The 22,258-nt window shown below is 33.0% G+C and overlaps 1 protein-coding gene and 1 pseudogene across 1 annotated transcript; both read left to right on the top strand.

The window, feature by feature from the left end:
• The first annotated feature begins 13,541 nt into the window (after positions 1 to 13,541).
• On the top strand, positions 13,542 to 13,975 carry LOC110673505 (uncharacterized mitochondrial protein AtMg00810-like). The gene is made up of 2 exons (XM_021836647.2): positions 13,542 to 13,677; positions 13,824 to 13,975. The coding sequence occupies exons 1-2, from the start codon at positions 13,542 to 13,544 to the stop codon at positions 13,973 to 13,975; spliced, it is 288 nt and encodes a 95-aa protein (XP_021692339.2).
• A 1,694-nt stretch (positions 13,976 to 15,669) lies between these two features.
• Positions 15,670 to 18,841, top strand: LOC131172897 (receptor-like protein EIX2; annotated as a pseudogene).
• Positions 18,842 to 22,258: the final 3,417 nt, after the last annotated feature.

Here is a 22,258-nt window from a genome sequence, read left to right as displayed (position 1 = left end):
ACCAAAATGCCCTTCTTCGGGTTGTATTTCGAATTTTTCGATGCTACCGATTAACTTCTTGACCTATCGATTTCTTTAATTTTCGTTTTTGTTTATATTGACTTGCTAAATTTTCTTTGACATTTCCAATGTCAATTACACCTCTATGAATTTTTATTTAAGTCTTAAAAATATTTCCCAGGATTCCCCGTGGTCCAAAGCTAGTCAACAGTCATCGCCGTAACTTCCCGGTGCGGTCACCCATCGCTACGATTTTTGGCTCGTTTAACTTAGTTACATTTCATTGCTCTTATTTTTTCTTTATTTTTCTTGTATTTTCCTCTATTGTATTTCATTATTTTATGTCTTCTCACTAACATTTAAGTGTAGTTCTAGGCATTCTATCTGTCCGGACAGACACTGGTCACCGGAATAGTAGAACGCACTACCGAATATAGGGGTGTTACACCTATTCATACAACCAATCTTGTTTCTTCCTTTGACTCCAACATAGGCAATCATTTTGTTTTTCCTTGTAAAAGTAATTCTGATTAGTGGATCCTTGACACTGGAGCCACAGATCACATAACTCATTCTTTAAAGTTTTTTTGTTCTTCAAAATTAATTCCTCTTGTTTCTGTCACTTTGCCAAATGGTACTAAAGTCACAACTAACATTTCTAGTATTGTCATTCTTTCTTCTCACTTAGTTCTATATGATGTTTTGTATATTCCTGCTTTTCATTTTAATCTCATTTCAGTCACAAAATTAATTTTTTCTTCTGATTGTTGCTTATTTTTTCATAAACAAATATGTTTTATTCAGAAACTTCCAAACTGGAAGATAATTGGTATAGCTGAAGAGCAAGGAGGCCTCTATACATTGAACAATCCTACAAGTTCATTTCATTTTCACAAAGTCTTTGCTTCTTCCTCTATTGCCTTTGATCCTTGGCATTATAGACTTGGACATCCATTTGATTCAAGACTCAAAATTCTTTAACAATATCTTTCAAGTTTTTCAGTAAATAATGCTAATTGTGACATTTGTCATTTTGCTAAACAAAAGAAACTCTCATTTGCTATTAGTACCTCTATTACAAATAAACCATTTGAATTGATACATGTAGACCTTTGGGGTCCTTTCTCTGTTCCACTACCATAATCATAAATTTTCTTGATAATTATGGATGATTACATTAGACATACTTGGATATTTCTTTTAAAATCTAAATCTCAAATAAGACAAGTTTTAAAATCTTTTTTCTTTAGTTGAAACACAATTTTCGCCTCAATTAAAATTATAAGAAGTGACAATGGTGCTGAATTTAATATGCCGCTTTTTATGCGAAAAGGAACTATCCATCAAACTTCTTGTGTTGAAACTCCACAACAAAATGGCATTGTGAAGAGAAAACATCAACATATCATGAATGTTGCTAGATCCCTTTTATTTCAATCAAATTTACCTAAAGTTTACTGGTCTTACACTATTCTTCATGTTGTTTTCCTCATCAATAGACTTCCTTCTCCCCTTTTCAATAACAAAACTCCCTATGAAATGCTTTATTCTTAAATACCAGATTTTACAGAACTGAAAACATTTGGATCTCTTTGTTTTGCATCCACCTTGACAACTCATAGAACTAAATTTGATCCAAGGGCTCGAAAATGCGTTTTCTTAGTTTTTAAACCTAGAACTAAAGGATTTATGTTGCTTGACATTCAAAATGGAAACATCTTTACATCCAGACATGTCATTTTTCATGAAAATATATTTCCTTTCCATCACACTTCTACTACCATTCCACCATTACTTTCTCTTCCTCAAAATTCTTCTTTACCTATTTTTTATGATTTCCCCGCCATTCCTTCTGCTACTTCACAAAAATCCTTCTTCTTCTGCTTCTCATTCTCCTCTTCCTTCTACTTCCTCATAAAATATTCCTTCTAGATAGTCTCAAAGAATCAAAAGACCTCCATCATACTTGCAAGATTACCATTGCAATATTATTTTTGTTTCAGTTGTTACTAATGATCTACCAGGTACTCTTTATCCCTTAGAGTCTGTCATTTCATATTCTCATCTTTCTCCTACACATAAACATTTTCTTCTCTCTATTACTGCTTATGACAAACCTAAAACTTTTCAACAAGCTGTAAAACATGATTGTTGGAGAAAGGCTTTGCAGGCTGAAATCCAGGATCTTGAGGAAAATAAAACTTGGAATATTACTGAGTTACCTACTGGCAAAACTCCAATGGGTTACAAATGGGTTTTTAAGATCAAATATAAGGCGGATGGGACAATTGAAAGGCATAATGCACATTTAGTTGCAAAAGAGTACCCTCAGCAAGAGGGTGTGGATTACTTTGATATATTCAGTCTAGTTGCTAAGATGACTATAATTAGATTGCTATTGGCAATTGCTTCTACCAATAACTAGATTTTACAACAACTCGATGTCATTAATGCATTTCTTCATGGTGACCTCCTTGAAGAAGTGTATATGGTATTACCACCCAGTTTTTCAAGCTCTAAACCCAACCAAGTTTGTCATCTTCAAAAGTCACTCTATGGACTTAAGTAGGCAAGTAGACAATGGTTTAGCAAACTAACTCAGGCATTGGAGTATCATCAATCAAGTTCTGATTACTCTCTTTTTGTCAAGAAAACTTCAGCAGATATTATACTGCTTCTTGTTTATGTTGATGATGTCATCCTAGCTGGCACTAATCTTGTAGAGATTAATGTAAAAGCCTTTCTTGACCATAAATTTAGAATTAAAGACTTTGAAAATTTAAAATTTTTCCATGGTCTTGAAGTGACTAGAACTTCTTTTGGTATTGTTGACCCCACAAGCTCAAAGGAGCATAGATTTTGATGATACCAAAACTCAACTAGAATCAAACTAACATTGTTTTAAGTGTTGTGTATTTCAAAGAAAAATGACAAAAGGATTTCATGATGGATTCATGCTTATGAAGAAAGGATGACATTCTAAGGATAACACAAGACGAAGCAAAAGAGATAAAAGAAGAAAATGTTACCTTCCAAGGCTGCATTGAAAATCAGAATTGAAGGTACATCTAGTATAGAAATTAGTTTTAATTTCTAGAATTACTTGTGAAAAGAATTGAGGAGTAAAAGTCAATGATACTTATTTTCAATCCCTCAAAAGATTTTCTTTTTAAACATCATTATTGGCCTAAAAAAAGTATTTGACTATGATTTGGTGTGAAGTTTTATAGTTTTGAAAGTTATGCAGAAAAGCTTTCCTGGTATGCTAACTGGTTTGCTACTTATTTTAGTATGCTAACTGGTTTGCTATTTTCTCAAGTACGCTAACTGTTTCAACTCTGCACAACATCGCAGAAAACGACAAAATAACGGCTATTTTCTTGAAATTCGTATCTGTAACGTTCAAATGAGTTCTGCAACGGTAAAAAACGTTCCAAAGCTATAAATACACCTTCCTTTGGCCATTTTGCACTTAATGAAAGTCCCTCTACTGTTCAAAATCTTTAAAACTTTCATTCAAAGTGCTCAAAGTGATTTATTGCTCATCATTGGCTTATTTACTCAACTCTTCTTTATAGTTTCTGTTGTATTGAGTGAGAGTGAGTTTTAAACACATTATTATCATTTGTGAGAGGTCATTCAAGCACCTATTGAAGCTTGGTTGTGATAAGTGTTTGGGATAACACTTGGTAGAAGTGTGAAGCTACTTGTAAAAGCTTTGTTGAGAAGATTTGTAAAGGGCTTTGTCTCTTGCCTTGAAAAGAGAAGAATAGTGGAGTGAAGACTCAAAGTGTGATCTTTGAGAGAGTGGATGTAGGCTAGTTAAAGCTGAACCACTATAAAAATTCCAGTGTTCATTTTCTAAACCCTTGCTCTTTACATTTTTGCAATTTAGCTTTATGAATGATATGCTTTTGCTGATATGAAAATTGATATCATATGCTGTTGATCTTGCTGCTATCTGAGAAAAATAGTTTACTGCAAAATCTGCTGATATCTGATATATTCTGTTGGTTATCTGTTGTGCTGTCAGATAGGATATCTGGTATACTGCTCTAGTTGCTGTGATAAAAACGTATTCAGTTTACTGATATATTTACTGAATGTTAATATAGTCTGTTATATCAGTATACTGATTGCATACAGCTCAAACTTGAGTCAACTTGTCAATAGAGCTATATTGTTCATTTTTCACATTAGTTAATTTAGTTGAACCTAGCTGCAATTTTCAAAGGTTTTGAGCAAGAACCGAAAATTGTTTTTAAAGTCCAATTCACCCCCCTCTTGGACATATTTTGGGACATCAATTTGGTATCAGAGCTTGTCTCTCTTGCTTGAGGATTAAACCCCTTAGAGTGATCCACACACATGGCTAGTTCATCTAGAAATTCTGGTATACCTGCCCCCTTAGCTGAAGGTTATTCCATCACTAGACCACCACTTTTTAATGGCACAAATTACTCCTTTTGGAAAACTAGAATGAGAAACTTTATACAATCTGTTGACATTGATGCTTGGAGAATAGTTAAAGATGGTCCTTATATTCCTTATAAAACCAGTGAAGGAACTGTAGAAATTCCTAAAGCTGAAGTTGAATTTGATGATAATGATTGGAAGAAAATTTCTACAAATGCCAAGGCTATTAATATTCTTCATTGTGCTCTTGATATTAATGAGTATAATCGTGTTTCAGGATGTCAAACTGCAAAAGAGATATGGGACAAACTTGAAGTCACATATGAAGGAACAGATGTGGTAAAAGAGTCAAAGGCAAACCTCCTCATCCGTGATTATGAATTATTTGAGATGAAATCTGGTGAAACCATTGCTGAAATGAGTACCAGATTTACTGACCTTGTAAATCTACTTAAAGCTCTTGGAAAGAGATTTGAAGAACAAGAACTTGTGAAGAAAATTCTGAGGTCTCTTCCAAAAACGTGGGAAGCAAAAACTACTGTTATTCAAGACACCAAGGATTTCAGAAAATACACCTATGATGAGCTGATTGGTTCTCTCATTGCACATGAGATGATTTATAAGAAAGATGAGAATGAAGGTGATCAAAAGAAAAAGAAAGGGATAGCTTTCATATCCGAAAAAGTAGATGAGAAAAAGAAAAATGTTGTTCTTAAAGCTAGTTCAAGTGATGATTCAAGTGCTTCAAGTGATGATGATGAAGATATGGCTATGATAGTCAAAAGATTCAAAAGAGCATTTAGAAAAGGTGGAAGAAAATACAAGAAGTTCACAAAGAAATATGCTCCAAAGACTCCAAATCATTCAAGTGAAATAGTTTGTTATGAGTGTAACAAACCAGGCCACATTAAGCCAAAATGTCCTACATTGAAGAAGAAAAATAAGTTTAGAAAGGACAAAAGCAAAAAGGCAATGGCAGCAACTTGGAGTGACAGTGATTCTTCATCAAATGATGAAACAAGTGACAAAGAGGTTGCAAATACTTGTATGATGGCAATTGAAGAAAAAGGTGAAAGCTCACACATCGAAGATAGTGAAAATGAGGTAAATCTTGAACTTTCTAATGTTAATGAATTAGAACTTGCATTTGTAAAGACATATGATAAGTATAGAACTTTTAAAAAGAAATGCAAAATTTTAGTTCATGAAAATTGTGCTTTAAGATCAGAAAATATTTCATTGAGTATGGTTTCAAAGGAAAATGAATTTTATAAATCTCAAATGAAATTATTTAAGGAAGTTAATGATGAGCTTCAAAGATCAAAAGAAGTATGTGAACAACTTCTTGAGAAAAACAGAATTCTTGAGGAAAAAGTTGAATCTTTGACAAGAGATTTATCTAAATTTACAAAAGGAAAAGAAACACTTGATATACTTCTTGGGAATCAAAGATTCACAAATGAAAAATCTGGAATTGGATATGATGGATTTATGAAGTATGGGAAATACAAACAATTCTTTGTTAAAGCTACATCCTTTTCTCAACCGAGTATTACATGCTTTTATTGTAATCATAGAGGTCATATGATTAATGCTTGTCCTATTAGGAAAGGAACCTTTAAGGCAAAGAAAGTATGGGTGCCTAAAGGAACCCTACCTAATGTTACTAACATTCAAGGACCCAAAGTTGCTTGGGTACCTAAGAACGATTAATCGATTTCAGTGCGCCTAAGGAGTATCTTTGGAAAGCAGAACATTGGTACATTGATAGTGGCTGCTCTAGGCACATGACAGGAAATAAAGGCAAGTTTTCCTCTCTTACCTTGAAAGAAGAAGGTTATGTGAAATTTGGTGATAAAAGCAAAGCTAAAATTGTTGGATGTGGAACTATTGGTAAAAATCCTTGTATTGAGAATGTTGCATTAGTTCAAGGATTAAAGTATAATCTTCTAAGTGTTAGTCAATTGTGTGACAATGGTTTTAAAGTCATTTTTACTTCAACACATTGTGAAATTCATGGAAATAATGTTATGTTTGCTGGTGCTAGAATAGATAATATTTACCTACTTGATTTAACAAGTCTTGAAGAAAATTGTGAAACATGTTTTATGACATCAGATGATAATGCATGGTTATGGCATAGAAAATTAGGACATGCTAGCATGAGTACTCTTGCTAAACTCTCTAGAAAGAACCTTGTTAGAGGACTTCCAAAGCTAAGATTTGAAAAAGAATTTCAATGCAAAGCTTGTGCACTTGGTAAGCATACAAAATCATCTTTTAAATCAAAAAATGTTGTAACTACGTCTAGACCATTGGAATTGTTGCATCTTGATCTTTTTGGCCCAATCATTTGTAATTGTTGATGATTTTTCAAGATTCACATGGACTTTCTTTCTTGCTCATAAAGATGAAACCTTTGATATATTTGAAGCCTTTTGCAAAAGAACTCAAAATGAAAAAGGATATTGCATTACATCTTTGAGGAGTGATCATGGAAAAGAATTTGAGAATAATTTGTTTGAAAATTTCTGCTCTCAAAATGGTATTTATCATACATTTTCAGCTCCTAGAACTCCACAACAAAATGGAGTTGTTGAAAGGAAAAATAGATCTTTGCAAGAAATGGCAAGAACAATGCTGAATGAAAACAGTTTACCAAAATATTTCAAGTGTCAGAATACAAAGATGCTACATTTTGAACAGAGTTTCCATTAGAGCTATTTTAAAGAAAACTCCTTATGAACTATGGAAAGGAAGAAAACCCAATATTGCATATTTTCATGTCTTTGGTTGCAAATGTTACATTTTGAATAACAAAGACAGCAATCTCAAGAAATTTGATGCTAAATCTTGTGAAGGAATATTTCTAGGGTATTCAACAAATAGCAAAGCATATAGGATTTTCAATAGAAAAACATTGACCATGGAAGAATCAATGCATATACTTTTTGATGATGCTAACACTTCCTTGCAAAGGAAAGATTCTTGTGATGATGAATTTGAGCAGATTCTAAATTCAAAGAATTCGAATAATGATGAGCTTGAATCAAAAGAACAAATGGAGGATGATCAAAATGATAAAGAAGAAAAACTTCCTTGCTCCACAAATATTGAAATTCAAGAAGACTCCCAACCAAATGTGGAAGAACTACAAATTGAGGAACCTCAACATCAAGATATTCCACAAGAATGGAGGTACCATAGAAATCATTCCAAAGATGACATTCTTGATAGTCCATCACAAAGAATGATGACAAGAGCTCAACTTAGAAGATACTTTGTCCAAGTACATAAAGGATATGCTAAAGAAGTTCAAAATGGAGGATATGAAAAGTGTTGGAACTCCCATGAGCTCAACAATTAAATTGGAGAAAGATGAAAAAGGTAAAGAGGTAGATAACAAATTTTATAGAGGTATGATTGGTTCTTTACTCTACTTAACAGCATCTAGACCAGATATTCATTTTAGTGTATGTTTATGTGCAAGATTTCAGTCATGTCCAAAAGAATCTCATTTTGTAGCAGTTAAGAGAATTTTTAAATACCTCATTGGCACTCATAATATTGGCTTGTGGTATCCAAAATGTGAATCATTTGATCTTATTGGTTATAGTGATTCAGATTTTGCTGGTAGTAGATTGGATAGAAAAAGCACTTCTGGAACTTGTCAATTTCTAGGTCATGCATTAGTTTCATGGCACAAGAAAAGCAAACTTCATTGCACTTTCTCATGGAAGCTGAATATATTGCAGCTGGAAGTTGTGTTGCACAGATTTTGTGGATGAAACAACAGCTTGAAGACTTTGAAATTAAATTTGATCACATTCCCATAAGATGTGACAATACTAGTGCTATAAACCTATCAAAAAATCCTGTTCAACACTCTAGAAGCAAGCATATTGAAATTAGACATCATTTCATTAGGGATCATGTTCAAAATGGTGATATTCAAATCGAATTTGTCCCTTCTGAAAAACAGCTTGCTGACATTTTCACAAAGCCACTTAGTGAGGAAACTTTTTGCAAAATAAGAAGAGAACTTGGTATGATTGATGCTTTTGATTAAATTTTGATGTATTCTCATGTTTCCATATGAAAATGAAGTGATATATGTTGATTTGCAGTGTTGAAAATGCATTCTGATATTTTTGGGGTAATTTGAAAAATTCGGATTATATCGGATATGAACGATGTCTGCGAATTTGCTCTCGATGGCATACTAATCCGTTTGCTAATTTTCTTGTTTGCTAAACGCTTTACCATCGCTTCCTACTTTTTCGTTGGCAAACCGAAGTCGTCTGATTGCTCTAAAACTCTAAAATTATTTTTTTTCGAAGCGCCTATTCTGCATGCTTAAAGCCCATATGACTTAAATACCCCTCTACTTAAAGTATTGCATCATTATGTATTTAAGGGCAAAATGGACTTTTTAACACTTTGATTTGCGCGGGATTTAATTTTTTCTTCTGAACCATCAGTCTTCTCGCCGTCTCTCCTCTGCTACACGCTACCTATTCCCTGCAAAAACCTACAGTTGTGTCCTTTCAAGTTTTAAAATTCAAAACCCTTCTTTCCGTCGCCTCGTTTCCCAGAACCCGAACGGCTGCCTTTCTCTTTCCATTCACAAAACCATTTCGATCGCACCATTCCAAGCCGTCGTCTCTCTTCATCGTTCTCAAATACTTCCGAAACCCTTTGGCAGTGAATCGATTAAATCGATTATTTACAGAAAGAAAATCCTCGAAATTTTTCGTTTCCTTTATTTCACTGAATCTGCCGAAAGAAATCATTTGCTGTTGGTTATTTTTCTTTGTCGATTCGCACACTCTGTTTCAGTATATTTCAGGTATAAAGTTTAAACCTTTAATGGAATCATGCTTTACATTCTATCCATGCCTGTTTTATCTGCTTTCGCAATATGCTGATAATTTTTTCTGCTTGATTTGCTCTCGCCTGTTTGTTCTGTTTTAGCGCTCTGTTGTTAATTTTTTTTGGGCATTAACATTTCATGAAATGTGGTATATAATAATAAATCGACTGCCATGGATTCGTAAGAACCCGAATATTTTTTTCTTGCTGTCTGTTCTAATTTTTTTTATTATTGCGCTCTGTTGTGATAAATGGATGTTGATATGCTTAAATTGATTATATATATATATATTGGCTGCTCACATCACTGAATTTATAATCTCAGTTCTCTCTGTCATTTCGGCCTAATTTGTTTCTGAGATTGGTTATGGCACGTGACAAAGGAAAAGGGAAAGCCAAAATCACCACATACTCATCATCAAACTCAACTGACGCAAGTATCCCTGCGTCACCACCTCCACAAAAGGATGCTCCTCTGGTAATTGGTAAACCAAAAGAAACAACCAAGAAAAGAACAAGCGAGCCAGTTCAAGAAAGGGGAACTAAAAAGAAAAAGATTTTAAAAGCTCCAGTCGTGCATATGGAGAGGGCTATTCATGAGCCAAGGTATATTCACTGGCCTGCTTTTGTTGAAGTTTCCATTCCTTTGCAATCTTTATTTGAGTATCAAAAATGGGATAAACTGTGTTCTGATACTGAAGGAGTGTATGTGGACTTAGTGCAAGAATTCTATAAAAATTTGAGGGTTGATGATTCTGAAAAAGATGAGTCCTTTAAGGTGAGAATGAAAGGGACAATTTATGAAGTGACAGTAGCTAGATTAGCTAAAGCCCTAGGAATTCCAAATAGTGGAAACAAAATCTGCTCCCACAAAGATGTTTTTGCTGTTGGTGGATTTAACAAAAAGGATTTTGAGGGTGAAGTGTTTAAAGGAGAAGTGAAGGATAAGACTAGCATTACCCATGCTCATCAACACATTAAAATTCTTCATAGTTTTATCATTTATGTGTTGAATCCTAGAACCGGCAGTCCCAACTATTTGAGTACCCTTGACCTCTGCATAATTTGGCATATAGTGAACCAAATTGAGTTTAATCTTGCCTATTTTATGCTGAAACAAATCATGAAATGGAAGCCACCTTATAAGCTACCCTATGCTCATCTTCTAAATGGTCTATTTAGAGACTTTGGGATACCTTTGGAAACTGAGAAACTCAGGACCAATATGATCCCAATCACTAGCTTGCAAAAAGATGATGATGGTAGAAAGCTTAGATTTGAGCAAGGTGCTAGCTCCAAAGATAGTGCAAGTGGTACTTTCAATGTTGAAGGTATTTTGGAGGAAGTAAACAATTTGAGAGAATTTGTTGAGATGGAACTTGGAGAGCTACAAAAATTTAGAAGTTTTCAAACTATTCTTATGAATGCTCTAGACTCCAAAGTTGATGGATCTTTGATGTTGATGTACAAGATTGTTGAAGAGTTGTTTAAAATCAAAGTCCATTTGGGTATTTCAACCACTGAGGCTGGAGAAACCAGTAAGGTTGCTACTGGTTCTGTTCCTCTAGCCGAGAAAGTGAAAGAAAAGGAGAAAGAGAAAGAAACAGAAGAAGAAGAAGAAAAAGAAGAGGAAGAGGAAGAAGAAACAGAAGAAGAGGAAGAGAAAGAAACAGAAGAAGAAGAAGAAGAAGAGAAAGAGGAAGAAAAGGAAGAAGAGGAAGAAGCTGAAGCAGAAAAAGATGATGATGATTCTGATGAAAATGGTAATGGAGGCAGCAAAGAAGGTAGTGGGAAAGACATGAGTGACTCAGTGCGAGCGTAACACGAGACACACACTCCTGCTGCTCTACCAAAGGAAAGGGCAAAACAGCTCAACAAGAACAAAGACGCAAAGCAGAAGAGGAAAGCGGTAAACCCTCCGCAAAAGACTAAAGCGGCAAAAAGTCTGCGGTGAGTGCAGCACTCTTGAGTTAGCGGTGGGCCTATTGTTCCTTTGACACCCGGAACTGAATTGGCTGCTGCAATTCTTCAAACTTTGAGTGACAAACCTGTCAAGCCCAAAAAGCTGAAAATGGGTGCTCCAAAACCAATCAGGAGAAGTTCCAGGCTGAAAGGATAAACTGAACTTTGATTGAATTTTGTCTAACAGTCTGTCTGTTAGTTTGCTACTTAGTCTGCTACTTTTGGTTTTTCTAGTTTGCTATATCAGTTACTATTTTGACTGTTTATTCACTGCACTTAAACTGAATTTTAACTTATTCACACATGCATGATTTCTCCCATATTCTTTTGATGCTGACAAAAAGGGGGAGAAAAGTAATGAATGGTAATTTTGATACTTGATATAGTTTGTGATTAATGGTGCATGATATAGTTTGTGAATAGTATATTGTTGATATAATTTTATGGTGTGCATATTGTTGATATCACTTGTGAATGATATATACAATTTGTGATTAGTGTGTATATTGTGCATTTTTAGTTAGTATCTTTAGTCACACTTGACTCCTTGAGAAAATGCTTATGGATGTTTTATTGAAATTATTAAGGGGGAGTTATTTGTGATTAATTGTTGATATAAGCACATACATAGGGGGAGTTATTCTCACATACACATTCATACACATACTCACACTTATTGACATTTACTTGGTGATTCAATTGAGTTTTGTCATCATCAAAAAGGGGGAGATTGTTGACCCCACAAGCTCAAAGGAGCATAGATTTTGATGATACCAAAACTCAACTAGAATCAAACTAACATTGTTTTAAGTGTTGTGTATTTCAAAGAAAAAGGACAAAAGGATTTCATGATGGATTCATGCTTATGAAGAAAGGATGACATTCTAAGGATAACACAAGACGAAGCAAAAGAGATAAAAGAAGAAAATGTTACCTTCCAAGGCTGCATTGAAAATCAGAATTGAAGGTACATCTAGTATAGAAATTAGTTTTAATTTCTAGAATTACTTGTGAAAAGAATTGAGGAGTAAAAGTCAATGATCCTTATTTTCAATCCCTCAAATGATTTTTCTTTGAAACATCATGATTATTGGCCTAAAAAGTATTTGACTATGATTTGGTGTAAAGTTTTATAGTTTTGAAAGTTATGCAGAAAAGTTTTCCTGGTATGCTAACTGGTTTGCTACTATTTTAGTATGCTAACTGGTTTGCTATTTTCTCAAATCGCTAATCGTTTCAACTCTGCACAACATCATGAAAACGACAAAATAACGGCTATTTTCTTGAAATTCGTATCTGTAACGTTCAAATGAGTTCTGTAACGGTAAAAAACGTTCCAAAGCTATAAATACACCTTCCTTTGGCCATTTTGCACTTAATGAAAGTCCCTCTACTGTTCAAAATCTTTAAAACTTTCATTCAAAGTGCTCAAAGTGATTTATTGCTCATCATTGGCTTATTTACTCAACTCTTCTTTATAGTTTCTGTTGTATTGAGTGAGAGTGAGTTTTAAACACATTATTATCATTTGTGAGAGGTCATTCAAGCACCTATTGAAGCTTGGTTGTGATAAGTGTTTGGGATAACACTTGGTAGAAGTGTGAAGCTACTTGTAAAAGCTTTGTTGAGAAGATTTGTAAAGGGCTTTGTCTCTTGCCTTGAAAAGAGAAGAATAGTGGAGTGAAGACTCAAAGTGTGATCTTTGAGAGAGTGGATGTAGGCTAGTTAAAGCTGAACCACTATAAAAATTCCAGTGTTCATTTTCTAAACCCTTGCTCTTTACATTTTTGCAATTTAGCTTTATGAATGATATGCTTTTGCTGATATGAAAATTGATATCATATGCTGTTGATCTTGCTGCTATCTGAGAAAAATAGTTTACTGCAAAATCTGCTGATATCTGATATATTCTGTTGGTTATCTGTTGTCTTTGTCGGATAGGATATCCGTATCTTGCTCTAGTTCTTTGTGATAAAAGCGTATTGATTCATCGATATATTTCTTGAATGTTAATATAGTCTGTTATATCGATATCGATTGCATACAGCTCAAACTTGAGTCAACTTGTCAATAGAGCTATATTGTTCATTTTTTACATTAGTTAATTTAGTTGAACCTAGCTGCAATTTTCAAAGGTTTTGAGCAAGAACCGAAAATTGTTTTTAAAGTCCAATTCACCCCCCTCTTGGACATATTTTGGGACATCAGGTATCATTTTAAGTGAGAGAAAGTATGCCCTTGATATACTCCCTGACGCAGACTTCTTAGATTCCAAACCGGCTCTTACACCAATGGACAGCAAGTTGAAACTTAATCAATCAAAAGGTGATCCTCTCATTGACATTCAACAGTATGGAAGACTTGTTGGCAGGCTTTTGTATCTCACTTCTACAAGGCCGGATCTTTCTTTTGCCACACAACAAGTAAGTTAGTTTATGGACAAACCTACCTCAAAGACTTGCAAGTAGCACATAGAGTTCTAAGGTACATTAAAGGGTCACCAGGAGCAACAATTTTCTTCCTAGCATTATCAAATTTGCAATTGAAAGCTTTTTCTGATTCGGATTGGGCAGGATGTGTGGATTCTCACAAATCTATAACTGGTTATTGTATTTTTCTTGGAGGGTCATTTATATGTTGGAGAGCTAAGAAGCAATCAACAGTATCTCGATCCTCTTTAGAAGAAGAGTATCGAGCACTAGCTTCAACAACTTGTGAGTTCTGATGGTTGTGTTACTTGCTCAAAGATTTCCATGTTCCTCACTCAAACCCGAGACTTCTTTTCGTGATAATAAATCAACTCTCCAGTTCGCTAATCCCACCTTCCATGAACGTTCTAAGCATATTGAGATATATTGCTATCTGGTAAGTGAGAAGGTTCATTCTAGTCTCATCAAATTGCTTCCTTTTTCTTCCATAACTTAGCTAGCAGATATTTGCACAAAGTCGCTTCCTGTAGCTTCTTTTCAAAAGCTTACTGTCAAGCTGGGCATGAAGAACATATACTCCCCAGCTTGCAGGGGGCTATTAGACTAGAAAATAGAATTAGGCGCTTAGACCAGAAAAGCAATTAGGCGCTAAAACTTCAAAAGCCAGTTAGTCAGTTAGTTAGCTGCTCTATGTGTATTTGATTAGTTAGCCGGATTAGTTAGAGACAGTTTCTTAGTTCATTCTTTAGCTGGTTGTATATATATATGTATAGGCTGAAGAGACTCCAGTATTTTTTTCGTTCTTCTCAATCAATAATATTCTTTTCCTTTTTCTCATATGAGATTCATCTAATATTATCATTAAATTGAGGTTTCAAATCGTACTAACTATTCTTGTTGATAGGCACCAGTAAACTCTACAGGAATCATTTAAAATATTTTATACCCCTGAAATATCTAAGAAATTTCTCTCTAGTCCTATGAGCAGCTGGTCATCAACTTAACTATTTTTTTTCTCATTTAATTAATAAACAAAAGATCGTGCATAATGGGCAAATCGTGAAATAGGCGGCGAAGTCCTTTTTTTAATAATAATAATAATAATAATAATAATAACAATAATAATAATAATTGATGAATATGGAAACTTCACTTGCTTATGGATTAATATTAAATAAAATAAGAATATAATGAATATTATTTTATATTTTAAATATAAAACAATTTTTTCTAAAATTAATTAAATCATGTAAAATAGTTACTTAATTTCCTAGATTAAATAAGTGAAAAATTGTTATTATTGCTGTTTTAATATCTCTTAAGATTACACATTGATTATGAAAATGTGTATAAAATATATAAATTAGTATGTCTTAACAAAAACACTTTCATTAATTAATTAGGCATAAAAGTAGGGATGACAACAGATTACGTTGTATATGATCCGACTAAACCCTAATAGGATGGATTCGGATAATATATAATTGAGGATTGTGATGAATTTGAGTTTGAAATTTAATAACATGGAAAAAAATGTATAAAAAATTATTGAATGCATCCAGTATATATGCACTCCCTATCTAAATATAAGGTGCCACATTCTTAAAACTAAGAAAAAATTGACCGTTTTGTTTTTAAATAAGCACTATTTTTTAGTGTTATCTGGATATAATAATTTTCCAAAAAGTGTTTCTAATTGGTGGGGGTTAAAACCTGAAATTACGGCATAGAAAAAAAAAACCTGATAATACGGCATAAAAAAAAACCTGATAATACGCCACTTATTTTTTATTCAATGGCTGGTAAAAGCTGGTAGACTAAACTGTTTGCAGTCAGCTATACAGAATTAAAAATTGTTACAATTGGTTCCAGTTTTCTCAATAAATATCGTGGGACTGAAACTCACCTATGCATGCAGTTTTCTCAGAAAACTTTCTTGAAAATTAGACTAAATTCTTTGCTTCTGAACAGGGCATTGAGTGTTTGATCTATGGAGACCTTTCAATTTCTTTGGATCATCTGTCTGTTATCTGGAGAATTAATTTGTGGTGGGGTTGCTCAATTGGTGCACTGCAATGCAGCTGAGAGAGAGGCTCTTCTTGACCTCAAAATGGGTCTTAATGATAGCTGGAATCGGCTTTCCTCATGGCATGGAACCAATTGCTGTCAATGGTCAGGAATAGCTTGTCACAATACAACTGGTGCTGTTCTCGCACTTGATCTCCCAAATTCATCAGGTCGTCAGCCATTAGGTGGGAAGATTAGACCTTCACTTGCAAAACTTAAGTCCTTGAAACATCTGGATTTAAGTGGGAACAATTTCACTGGTAAAATTCCTCATTTCTTGTCCTCTTTGGAGAACTTGCAATATCTAAACCTGTCATATGCTGGGTTTAGTGGTGCAATTCCTCCAAATCTTGGAAACCTCTCTAGCTTGCAGTTCCTTGATGTCTCTTATTGGGGTTTAACTGTTGATAATCTTGAATGGGTGAGCGGTCTTCTTTCACTAAAATATTTGGCAATGAATTCTGTACACCTTTCAAAGTTAGGAGGAGAATGGATTGAGCCATTAAACAAGCTTCCACTTTTATCTGAGTTGCACTTAGAATTTTGTGGTTTATCTGGTTTCTCCTATTCTCTTCCTTCTCTTAATTTTACTTCGCTTAAAGTCCTAAACCTTCAGGGCAGCCTCTTCAAGGCTAAGTTGCCAACTTGGCTTGCGAACATTAGCAGCCTTGTATCTGTTGACATCGGAAATAGCATGTTGACTGGAAGGATTCCACTTGGTTTTGGTGAATTACCAAATTTGCAGTCATTGAAGCTTAATTATAATTTGAAACTCTCAGCAAGTTGCTTCCAACTATTTGCAAGAAGCTGGAAAAAGATACAAATTCTTGATTTATCTATCAATGGGTTGCATGGTAGACTTCCTACTCTTCTTGGAAATATGACATCTCTTATTCATTTTGATTTACACTTCAATTATATTGAGGGTGGGATTCCAAGCTCCATTGGCAAGCTTTCTAATTTGCAGTACATTGACTTGTATTTAAACAACCTGACCGGAAGTTTACCGGATTCAATTGGCCAGCTCAGGAATCTTGTCGAACTCCGGTTGAACGGTAACTTGCTTCAAGGTTCCATTCCTTCTTCTATTGGAAAGTTACAGTATTTGACTACCCTCACGCTTGCGTCAAATAAGCTAAATGGTTCTCTGCCTGCTAGCATTGGACTGCTCTCTGAGTTGTCTTCCCTTGATGTTTCTCTCAATAAATTGACAGGTGTTATTTCAGAAGCACATTTTCGTAGGCTGGGGAAACTGGAGAAAATTGATCTATCAGAAAATTCTTTCATTCTAAATGTCAGCTCCAACTGGGTCCCTCCTTTCCAAGTCATTTTCTTGCAGATGGGTTCATGCCATCTGGGTCCTTCCTTCCCTTCTTGGCTTAGATCTCAAAAACAGGTCCAAGTTTTAGATTTCTCCGGGGCTGGTATTTCCGGTTCTATCCCAAAATGGTTCTGGGACATGACTAGCATTATAGCCTTTTTGAATGTTTCTTTCAATAGTTTAGAGGGTCATATACCAAATCCATTCAATGTAACTTCCTATGCAAATGTTGATTTGAGCTCCAACCAATTCAAAGGACCCATTCCTCTTCCAAATGTCTTCTTACTAGATCTTTCTAATAACCAGTTTTCCGGTAGTATACCAGAAAATATTGGTCAAGTCATGTCAATGTTGTCATTTCTTTCACTTTCTGGTAACGAGTTGACCGGTGCAATCCCAGTCTCAATCGGAGAGATATCGCTCGATGTCCTTGATCTCTCAAAAAATAACTTGGCAGGAAGCATTCCTTCAAGCATAGGAAATTGTTCTTCTCTCACTGTTCTAGACCTTCAAAAACAATTTGTCTGGTGGGATTCCAAACTCTATAGGTCAGATAACTGGGCTTCAAACACTTCACTTGAGCAACAACCAACTCTCAGGAAAAATTCCATCATCTCTTCAAAATTTGTCAAAGTTGGAAACTTTAGACTTGGGAAACAACATGTTGACAGGAAATTTACCACGATGGATTGGAGAAGATTTTCCGCGTCTCAGGATACTTAGTCTCAGGTCAAATAAATTTTCTGGAGAACTTCCCTTGGCACTTTCAAATTTGAGCTCCCTGCAAATTTTGGATCTGGCGGAAAACCAATTAAATGGTTCCATTCCTGCTAACTTGAGCAATCTTAAAGCCATGACTCAACAGCAGAACGTTAACCATTATTTGCTTTATGGAACTCTTTCTGAACATCACAATTACCAAGAGAACATATATGTGACCATAAATGGCCTTGAATTAAGGTACACTAGGACTCTTTCCCTGCTAACCAGTATAGATATGTCTGGAAACAATTTCAGTGGAGAACTTCCTGAAGCAATAAAAAAATTAGTTGGTTTGGAAGTTTTGAATCTATCAAGAAACCACATCAGTGGCCCGATTCCTAAGAGCATTTCAGAATTGCGTCAGTTGTTATCTCTTGATCTCTCAGGCAATAGGCTTTCAGGTCCTATTCCCCAAAGCATATCTTCATTGACATTTCTGGGGAATTTGAATGTGTCAAACAATAACTTGTCAGGCATAATACCTTCTACAAATCAGATGTCAACTTTTAATGCATCCTCTTTTGCTGGGAACCCTGGTCTATGTGGAGATCCTCTGACGGTGAAGTGTTCGAATGATTCAAACAATGGAGGTGACAATTATCCAGATGGTGGAGGGAAAGCAGATCAGGCTGACAATGGCAATGGCTTCATCGATAAATGGTTTTACATGAGCATTGGGGTGGGATTTGCAGCAGGTTTATTGCTTCCTTATTTAGTTTTTGCGATGAAAAGGTCTTGGGGTGGAGTGTACTTTGCATTTGTGGATGGAACTGCTTATAGATTGTCAAGTGAGAAAATGAAAGCAGCTACAAGAAGAAGAAATCGGGGCGCACGCTGACGTTTTTCATTTTTCTTTTGCAAGTCTTAAATTTCTTATACAATCTAGTGAAGTAATTCAGCAAGTCTGGGATGTTAAAGTTGCTTGAATTTGGAGAAAGGGAAATTTAGGAATAAACTTTTTGGAGGGATTATTAAGTGCTCTCATCACCTCTTATAGGTATGTGAGATCCATCCTCTCTATTGTAAGTAAGGAGAATTCGCTAGTTTGTAAAAGATGGAATACTATTTTTATATACACTAGAATATTTTATAATCTTTCAACTTCTTATTATTTCAACTTAGTTGTATACTATTTTTGATTAATTAATTTAAAAGAGTTCATTTGGAATAAATTATTTATAAAAAAAATTTTAAAAATTCTTTCACTTTTTTTTTAATGAAAATTTTGCTTAATTAAAAAAAATTAACTCTTTTATTTTAAACTTAAAAATTAACTAAAAAATCAGTTAAATTGAATTCTTAATAAGAGGAAAATTCTTCCAGCATTGACATTCTTCCATGACATCTACTAAGGAAGTCCAAAAGTTTAGTCCAAATGTTTTTAAAATTATAATTTTACCTATAAAATTTAATGATTTTTTTCAAAAATTACTGTTTACTCTGTAAAATTTTTTAATTTAAAATTTTACTTGCAAAAAATTTACTGTATTTTTTAGAAAATTATTATTTACCCCCTAATATTTTTATTTTTATTGTGGTCTTTGCACTTCTATGTAAATTTCTTTTATATTTTTATATTATTCAATTTTTAATCTTTTAATATTATGTATTTTTATTTTAGTCCACATATTTTTATGGAGATTTCATTTAATTTCTTTTTAATATTTATTTTTGGCTCTTTAAAGATTAATTTCTAGTTCCACCCCTAAGTGTTGTCTTGGACTTTTGGGAAAGAATGTAAATAGATTGTTAGGGAAAGAATGTAAATAGATTGTTAGTGTATTAGAGTTAAACTCTGTTCATTTTGTGAAAAATATTTTTTATATTTTCTAACATTTCAAAGTATGTAGGAAATAAATTAATGAAAAATATTTTTTTTGATAAATAGAAAATTAAGAAATTTTATAGACTTTAATATGTATCAAATTTTTATAATATGTATCAATTTTTTTAAAAAAAAATATATATGATAAAATGATAATTTTAAATTATTTGACATTTTAAATAAATTAAAAAGTAATAATAGCTGAATTCTAAATAACTAAGACCATATATATATATATATATATATATAATCAAGCAGTCAAAATGATTTAGAGGAGAAAATTGTTAAAAAAAACATATGATTTTCAAATTTTTACAATTTTATTTTATACTATAAAAATTATTACTTAGACTCTTTAACTTTTATCAATTTTATCCTATCATTAATAAAATTAAAATTATTATTCTATTAACAGATATGTTATGTCAATTATCACATCATCTTTGACATTATACTAATGATAAGATATAATTATTAAAAGTTAAAAAGTATGAGGTTTAATTAGAAATTTAATTAGTATAGCTTAAAAAAATTAAAAGTATAGGGCCTTATATAATTTTTTCTAAAATTATTAGATTTTAAAATATAAATTACTAATTATTATATTTTATGTAGAGTATTAATTAAAATATATAAATTAAAATGGTTCGAATGTCATTCAAGTAATATAATTAAATTTGGGTCTTTAAAATACTTACCGGATTCAAAAAGAATAATTTTCACTAGTACTTTATGTATTGTTATTCCTAACATAGGTTAAAGACTAAAAAATAATTTTTTTAAAATATTTACTATAAAAATTATATATAATTAATTAAAATATATAGAACTACAATAATAATTAGCTTTTCATAATTAGATAAAATTAGTTATATAAATCATTTTTTGCCATTAATTATGTTTAATACTAATTTTGTACCAATATTCAAAGATTATAAATTTTTTCAAAATTATTTCCTTTCATGTCATTTTAAGTATTTTTCTTTCTGTTTTCTTTTTTTTTGTACTATTTTATTAAATTTTTATATTGAAACATTTTCATGCCAATTAAATTAATCCAAATCTAATTATTAATTAATTCTTAATTTTAAAAATAATTTAAAATTTTATATAAATTAAAATAAAGTGAGAAAATTATAAAAAAAACTTTATACTTTTCAAATTTTTTATAGTTCTCTATACTAAAAAATTACTAATTAAATTCCAATTGCACCTTATTGTGGCCTAATGTGACATCTCCATGGCATAATGTAAAATTAAAAATTCATTTACATTTATTTTCTAAAATATTTTTGATATCCTAATCTTATAAAATAAATAATAAATTTATAATTATATTTATTTTACTTAACATGATAATTTTATATTTATTTTTTTTTATTAAGATACATAATATGTTCATATTTTATGTATTATTACCTATGTAAATTAAATAATTTAAAATGATAAAATAATATAAAAATGAGCTTGAAAAAAATTAGGTTTTATGAGGTAAAAGGAACAGTGATATAAAGATGAGAGCCAAGAAAATGAGTTCTGCGAAGGAACAAAAATAGATGTAATTTTGTTATAAAAATTTTATTATGTGAAATTTATTTAAAATTTTTATAGTTACGGTTAGTGTCGGACATCTGTACAACGCGCGGCTAAATCAAAATCTCTTTGCCGGCACAGAAACTCACTGCTACTCTTTCCCATTTCTAAAGTTTCGAGTCTTCTTTCATGTCTGATCGCCACTGTCACAGAAATCAGCTACACGAACTAGCTTCTTTATCCTAGTCATGTCATTTACAGTCACTTTATCATCTCCTTTGAGTTGAAGTTTCCAGGGTATGTTGAATATGAGAGGAAGATACAGAAGACTTCTGTGGTATAATTGACTAGTTTGGTGGGAATGGTACAGACAGATGACAAGGCCGGCAGGAAAAGACTAACAATCATTTAGCTCAACAGTCATAAGTGGCAGATTAGATTAAGGGTGGTCATAGCAGCATTTGAACCCACAATTCTGCTTTAAGTATCTTTGTCACTATTAGAGATTGATTCAAAGTGACAATTGTTTTATTTTCTGACTTTGTCTTAGGCACATTTTTTTTCTTCCTAAAATTCTGGTTGTTTGTTAGTAGTGGGAGCATTTTTTATTTAGTGCCAATTAATTCTGCTATTTTATTGTTTTCAGTTATTGTGTTAAGCCTATTTAAAGGCCACTTTGGTTCATGAATAAAATGCCTTTGTATGTCAAAGCTTTCTGCAGATTTGTGCCCACCATATGTTTGATTAAATTTCTCTTTGAGAACTAGTTATCTCTTTGCTGTCCTCACTTTATTGCTTGCTGTGATTACTTTATTTTGCAGCATTTGTGAGTTCTAGTGAGCCATCTTACGTTCCTTTCACAACAGAAGTGGTATCAGAGCCTCGTTCGATTGTAACCGGGCGTACGACTCATGGCATCTAACGGCAATGCAATGAATATTTCTCAACCATCAATTCCAATCTTCAAAGGTGAATGCTATGAATTCTGGAGCATCAAAATGAAGACATTGTTCAAGTCTCAAGATTTGTGGGACTTGGTTGAGAACGGGTATCCTGAACGAGATGAAGAGG

Source organism: Hevea brasiliensis, chromosome 14 (genome assembly GCF_030052815.1).
Source record: "Hevea brasiliensis isolate MT/VB/25A 57/8 chromosome 14, ASM3005281v1, whole genome shotgun sequence".
Taxonomy (NCBI): Eukaryota; Viridiplantae; Streptophyta; class Magnoliopsida; order Malpighiales; family Euphorbiaceae; genus Hevea; species Hevea brasiliensis.
Note: the sequence above shows the minus strand (reverse complement) of the source record. Positions and strands in the feature narration are given on the sequence as shown.